This window comes from Erigeron canadensis, chromosome 1 (genome assembly GCF_010389155.1).
Source record: "Erigeron canadensis isolate Cc75 chromosome 1, C_canadensis_v1, whole genome shotgun sequence".
Taxonomy (NCBI): Eukaryota; Viridiplantae; Streptophyta; class Magnoliopsida; order Asterales; family Asteraceae; genus Erigeron; species Erigeron canadensis.
The window spans coordinates 52,588,570-52,595,918 of record NC_057761.1 but is presented as its reverse complement, the minus strand read 5'-3'; the positions used below and the strand labels follow the sequence as shown (position 1 = coordinate 52,595,918).

At 32.2% G+C, this 7,349-nt stretch overlaps 1 protein-coding gene across 1 annotated transcript; it reads left to right on the top strand.

Moving 5' to 3' along the window:
* Nucleotides 1-289: 289 nt before the first annotated feature.
* LOC122602118 lies at nucleotides 290-5,449 on the top strand. Its single transcript, XM_043774849.1, has 3 exons — nucleotides 290-477; nucleotides 3,655-4,152; nucleotides 4,665-5,449. Exons 1-3 carry the CDS (start codon nucleotides 381-383, stop codon nucleotides 5,201-5,203), a joined length of 1,134 nt encoding a protein of 377 aa, XP_043630784.1. The 5' UTR covers nucleotides 290-380; the 3' UTR covers nucleotides 5,204-5,449.
* Nucleotides 5,450-7,349: the final 1,900 nt, after the last annotated feature.

Here is a 7,349-nt window from a genome sequence, read left to right as displayed (position 1 = left end):
AATTCAAAATTTCTTTTACCAACGCGCAACGATGTAACACAAATAGTAGAATTATTTCCAGTCACTTTCTTATATAGGTCGGCCACTAGATACACAAGTCTAGATTAACATAGTATTCACGATTTAAAAGTATATATAAAATAAAAGAAAAAAAAAAGAAAAGAAGTTTGATGGAAAAGGAAAATCACATTAATTAATTAGCCAGGGTAGTATTGTTAATATCTCAACATATGAGGGGCAGTTACCCCTACTCGCATGCATATAACCCCGCCTCTGCTCACCCTGTTTTTTTCATTCCAAAACCAATAATTATTATCCCAGTTTATCTTTTTTCTTCTCTCTCTATATCTCAATCTATCTCTCTATAGAAATTAATATATATGTACAGGGGGGTTTCAATAATAATGGAAGCAACCACCGTGCTGTCGGTGTTGCTGCTATGCGCCACCATCCACGCTGCCGTTGCTGTCACCGACGGTAAGCCTTATAATCCAACTTCAATAAATTCCACCTAGCTAGCTAGCTAGCTACATTTAAATATTTACTTCCAACTTCGATTTAAATGTAATCATCATCTATTCATCTACTTACATGAAGTCATGAAATGAACACGTAAGCATATATATCATAGCTATTCATTATATAGCTTCTTTTTCATCATTGCTACTATTTTATCATATATACATTTCATCAAATTTATTACTCGTATATTTATAGTACGTATAACTTGAAAAGTGTATACAATTAACTAATGCACAATTAAAATAGATTTTGTTCTGAATCTCTAGCGGGCCGAAATGTTGTGATGGGCTGGTTCATCGTATGATTTAGTTGATTCTCAACGGATTGTTCAAGGAAAAATAAAAGTATAATTGATCCACAAAGTAAAATACAACTAAACACTTTCACACAAGTTTTTCACATATTTACAAAATGTAAATCGTAAAAGTAAAATCCACAACATATAGACATGAGTCACGATTCGATAATGTCACTAAGTACGTCTGAAATAAAGTTAACCTAACCATATAGCATTCTTATTATCTTATATATAGTTTTCATTAAATAAAGGATACATGTGATCACATATATTGGTTTATTTTTGTTAAATCAAATTGGTAAAATAAATTGGATAAATAGAAGAGTTAACTAAGATAAAGGTGTTATAAGTATAAGATTTTGTGTTTATTAATTGGTTGACTTAACTATCATATTTTCATTATTTTCGAAATTCTTTCGAGTATTTGATAGAATGAATTTTCTCTGTTTCTACATGTCATTTTAAATATATTTTTCGACACACCATTTAAACATAATAAGAATATAGGATATCCTATGCTTTCTTTCAATTCCAATGATAATGACGTAAGTGTTATATACAATCTTAATTAGGTGGTGTTAATTTGTTTAGACTTAATAAATAAATCGTGTCTTAATTAAAAATACTTAATCTATTAAATCGTCAAAATTGTTTGTTTTTTTACTTAATAAACAAAAAATAATTGTATATACTTAATTTGTATATACATTATTTATCCATTCAGTCACTTTATCAATTCGGTATTAAAAAAACAAACCAACCCTTAATTTACATATATCAGTATTATAACGAATAACAAGTGATACGGACTACGAAATGGAACATTACAGTACATTAGATATATATATAGGTTCATAATAATGATAATTCGTCAAATTTATTACTCATGTCGTTCTAAATTTTAATAGAATAGCTTTTTAAGAAGCGAAAAGGAATATAACTATTCTTATTATTATTAATTTATCATTATTATTATATATTCTGCTTATGAAAAATATTGACATTATACAATATATTGTTTTAGTAAAAAAGAAGAAAAAAAATACTCGAAACAGAACAAAGGAATTGGCCCAATATGAACGATGCATCAGGTTGTACATGATATGTCTGAATATGCACGTGGGTGGTCACATGCTCACGCCACGCTGTCCAAAAGTAGAATGAAATTTGGTGTAATCCGGCTTTTTATTGACCCTGTCAATTCCATCGCTACCATTTCAATGGGTCCATTATTTTATAAGAGTTAGTTATTACTCGTATAAAAATGGTTCGAATCATAATGAAATCAATAATAAAATCGATGTTTGAAAATTCATAGAGGATAAGTGTATATTAATGTATGAAAATTTATATGATATATAATGATTTTTATTTAGAAGAAAGAAAAAAACTTGTTATTTATTTCATTTAAACCAAAACCTTAGATTAGATGTACATTTTAAGTAAGGATAACGGTAGGCTGTTAACGAGCCGAGCTTTTTTCGAGCAACTCGAGCTCGACTCGATCGAGTCGAATTAATATCGAGCTCGACCTCGAGCACCAGGCTCGAAATAATTATTAAGTCAAGCCCGAGCTTTACATAGCTCGGCTCGAATACTTATTTTTTGAACTTTCCATATATTATGTATATATTTATATATATAATTCTTGAATAATAAATTTCTAATTCTACAAGGGTTGTTTGTATAAATTTTGTTATAATTGATATATGTTTGAGCTTTTCGAGCCGATATCGAGTCATGTTTATAAACACAACCCAAACTCGAGCCTTTGTTTGAGTTTTTCGAGCTGAACTCGAGCCATATTGTAGGCACAAGGAGTCGAGCTCGAGCCTACACACTGAAAGCTCGCCAAGCTCGAGCCTACACACTGAAAGCTCGTCGAGTTCGAGTCATGCTAAGCTCGAGCTCGGCTCGACTCAATAACACCCCTAGATAACGGTAAACATAATTTTTTAGGTTATCTAACATAAGATCAAGGATTGTGCAACGAATCACAGTCTTTGAATTTGAAAGTTATTTATATAAAATGTATAAATTATTTATGCATGTACTAAGTTTTTACATATATATAATAACATAGAAAGTTATTTTTATTATTTCCTTTTTAAATAAATCTATAAAAATAATGTAAGTGTCGACTAAAGTGAAATTAAACTAAAAAAAGGTTATAAATTATAAAAGTCCAACTACACTTCATTAATTAAAAAACAATAACAAATACTCATGATTTACCATGAATACAATTTTATATAAACTTCAAAGCAACAATTTAGAATATCACACAAACCTGATATTAAATCCGAATCCAAACATTATATATATTGAGTAAATAATTAATCACACCAAAACAGATTAATCACCAACATACCGGTTGTCGTTGAACTGGTTACCTGACCGGCTAGGGGTTAATCCGGTTCAGCGGGTCGGGTTGACTCGTATTTTAAAACATTGGATGTATGTCGTCACAATAAAAATTAACTTCTTTTTATTATATGATACGGAGTATTAGTATTGTTTCTTATTTAATTTAATTTAAAGGATATAAATCTACTTATTATTCATATGTCACCCATTTCATAATTAATTAAGTTACTCATAATGTAAGTGAGTATAGTTGATATTAAGGATAAATATCTCATTTTCTTAACATTACATTTTCTTTCGGCTATGTATTTGGTAGCTTTGAATTGAATCTTACATATGGTACTTGCTAAAGGGATATTAGTGCATTTTAGTTAAATGGTTTACTTGTAAAAATCTTACTTTATATGGGTTTATAAAACCGGAAAAAAAATGATATTTAAACTTTTTTTTTGGTATAAAAAATGCAGGATTGTTATATAATGGGAACTTCGAGCAAGGACCAAAAGCGTCCGATATGAAAGGCACGGAGGTGTTAAAGCATGATGCCATCCCAGGGTGGAAGATCTTCGGTTTTGTTGAGTACATCAAATCAGGCCAAAAACAGGGCGATATGTTGCTAGTTGTTCCCGAGGGAGCATTTGCAGTTAGGCTAGGGAATGAAGCAACAATCGAGCAGACCATAAACGTGACAAAAGGAATGTATTATTCCATCACGTTTAGTGCTGCTCGAACATGTGCTCAAGAAGAGAGATTAAATGTGTCTGTAGCCCCCGATTTTGGGGTTTTGCCAATGCAGACGTTGTATAGTAGTAGCGGATGGGACTCGTATGCTTGGGCTTTTCAGGCAGAATATAGTACAGCTACAATTAAGTTGCATAATCCTGGAGTCGAGGAGGATCCCGCATGTGGTCCTCTTATTGATTCAATTGCCATCAAAGCTTTATACCCTCCTAAGCCATCAAGAGGCAAGTCCTTTTTTCACCTTTAACTCGTATCTTTTTATAAATGATCGTATTTCAGTCTTTTTCTAACTAAGCTGTTACTATAAAGGTATTGATATATACGACAAGATTTATATTAAAAGCATTTGTATAATGCAATTGCACAACTAATGACATAAATGTTTGAAGGCCCAAAAATATTCCATATTAGATAATAACATCTACGAAGTGAGGTAAGGTCATTTTTACCCATGGCTATTGAATGGTGACCCCAATATGTTTGTAGTTCAGTTACAAAATCCATCACTTTAATGTACCTTTGTCACACAAAATCCAAGTACATGGTATTATTGATGTATCAAGTCTTGTGGTTGCAAAAATGGCACATCACCTATGTATGTCTGTTAAATTATTAGGTCCCATATCAATAATATAGATATGATATCATTACTTAAATATACTGTAGAATCAGAAAGATATGTCATATGTCTAATGTATGTGTATCTGATTTTTTGTAATATTTAAAATTGATACAGATAATATTTTGAAAAATGGAGGATTCGAAGAAGGTCCGTATGTATTCCCAAACACAACATGGGGTGTGTTGGTGCCACCAAACATCGAAGACGATCACTCTCCACTTCCAGCTTGGATGGTCGAGTCACTTAAAGCCGTAAAGTACATTGACGCAGACCATTTCTCGGTACCACAAGGAAGACGGGCAGTTGAGCTTGTGGCAGGGAAGGAGAGCGCTATAGCTCAAGTAGCTAGAACAATCGTTGGCAAGACTTACCAACTTTTCTTTAGCGTTGGAGACGCTAACAATGCGTGTGAAGGGTCTATGATCGTGGAAGCATTTGCTAATAGAAATACACTAAAAGTGCCTTATCAATCTAAGGGTAAAGGAGGATTTAAGCGTGCGGTTCTTAAATTTGTGGCAACTAGTACAAGAACTAGAATCATGTTCTATAGTACTTTTTACACGATGAGAAGTGACGACTTTTCTTCACTATGCGGGCCTGTTATCGATGATGTGAAGCTTTTGAGTGTACGAAAGCCTCGTAGACTTGCTTGAATGGATTTTGAAGCTAAGGTTGATCATTTTGTCCCAGATTAAAATGTTTGGGATATTTTGGGAACGTATGAGTGTTCTTTTTATTTACTTAGTAAAGAATAAACAAGTTTTTCCGGTTAGTAAAATGGACTTAAAACATAAAGTGTAGTGATGGTATATAAGTATAATTGGAAAGTGGCGTGGTTTTCGTTTTATATGTAACTTTACTTTTGATATATGAAAATGATGATACATATTGTGTATTTATATGACTTGTATATGTCCTTTTCCTTAACTCTGAATAATTTATGAAATGAATGTTTCTACAATTCCACGTTATGCAATATGCGTTCATGATTCATTCCTTCATGCTTAAAGATGAAGCCAACTTAAAAGTCCTGGGCCTTAAGCCCTTAACTATAAAAGAAAAAAGAAACTATAAAACGAAACCCGGCCCCTACAAAACTACAAGAAAATCTTCGGTCTTTTAAGACTCGAATGGGCTAGGCTAGGCAGGACCAGAACTTGCTCAGGCTAAGCCCGGCTCGATATTTTTGGGCTTATAGTGTATCTACATCTTATGTAAAATGTTAATTCGATGTTCCATATCTTTTAGCCCAGTTGTTACACTTGGTCTGCTCTTAGCAAGTGGCACCAAGGCCCAAGGGACAGGGGTGGCTATACCTTTTACTCTTGTTATCCCTACGTATTATAAAAAAATTAGCCCATGTTAAAAGTTATATCGGAAAAAATGTTTAAAATATATTATATTACACTATGAGTCATTTATCTTTTAAAATAACTATATTAACTATTTATATCAATTACTTATATATCAATTATCTACACCACTAGACACCACCTCTACAATCAATAGTCGTCCCCTATAACCACACCGTCGCCACCACAAACGTCACCGTATTGCGCGAGTATTATGCTAGCTTAAGAAGTCACAATTGTTATATTTCAACAATGAATCACATTTAATCGTGCTAACTAAATTGTAATTGATTGTGAAACATTTGGCCATCCTTTAACGTATTTAAACTTTGAGATGGCCCCACCAAATCTCCGGCATATCAATCCTAGTACTTCGTTGGTCCTTGTTTATGAAATTTAAAAGTAGAGAAGTTTTGTATTATTATAGCTTATGAGTTTGAGAACGCACGGTATGTGATGAGACGTTCATTAGGTTTGTGATGTAATCTAATTGGCGAAACCAGTAATATGATTATTTTAATTTTGTTTGCAAATGAAATTTGGCAAGTTATGCATATATATTAGATGAATCGACTAAGAATCAATGGTGGTCTGGCTTTGCCGCTTTAAAATGGTTGTTTAACCTCAAAACTAAAATGCATGACTTTGGTTGGGTTTCAAACTCTTTTCCTTATATAAAATGACTATTTTGCCGACCAATATGCTGCACATGTACAATACAAAGCTAGTTAATACAATACTATATTGTATGTTAAATATAAAATGCCTTGATTGCCTTTGACAATACTGAACACTGATATAAACATATACTAGTAGTATCAGGCAAATAATAATTTATGTTTAATTAGTGTCCATTACTATCAATTTGTTTTCAATAGCTTTGATTCCTTTTTTTCCCCCTTTTCTTCTGATGTAAAGGAAATTTTGTGATGATATTTATATAAAAAGTTTACAACAACATTAGACCACGGAACCAAACTAAACAAACTCCATGGTTTAATGCTTAACTAGTGAGGTTTGCCCCGCTTTGCGGGGCTTCAATTGTAGTGTTAATGCGGGTTAATTATTATAGTCTACCTGAGAACACAAAAGTAAAAAAACTATGTAAAAAACCAAGAAAAAACCGAAAGAAAAAAACCCCAAATGGAATTCGATTTGACAAAGTGATGTGAAATATATGATGAAACAACAGGATAGAACACAAAAGCAAAAAAATTGTACAACAAATTAAGCAAAACCGAAAGAAAAAAAATGAACGAGATCCGATATGGCAAATTTTTAGTAACGCGGAGTGTGTAGAAAAATGTAACTTAGCGGTGGTTGAGAACAAAAGGGAAAAAAAACTATGAAAAAAATGAAGAAAAAACAAAAAGGAAAAAAAAAACTAAACGGAATCCGATATGGCAAAATCCAAATAGTGATGCAGGATATAAAATAACTCAATAAA

What these genes read in the sequence shown, in the direction of transcription:
- LOC122602118 (XM_043774849.1), top strand. Translation starts at nt 381, where the DNA reads ATGTACAGGGGGGTTTCAATAATAATGGAAGCAACCACCGTGCTGTCG. An exon ending in TGCCGTTGCTGTCACCGACG is followed by an intron (nt 478 to 3,654) that starts GTAAGCCTTATA and finishes TAAAAAATGCAG; the next exon opens with GATTGTTATATAATGGGAAC. An exon ending in CCCTCCTAAGCCATCAAGAG is followed by an intron (nt 4,153 to 4,664) that starts GCAAGTCCTTTT and finishes AAATTGATACAG; the next exon opens with ATAATATTTTGAAAAATGGA.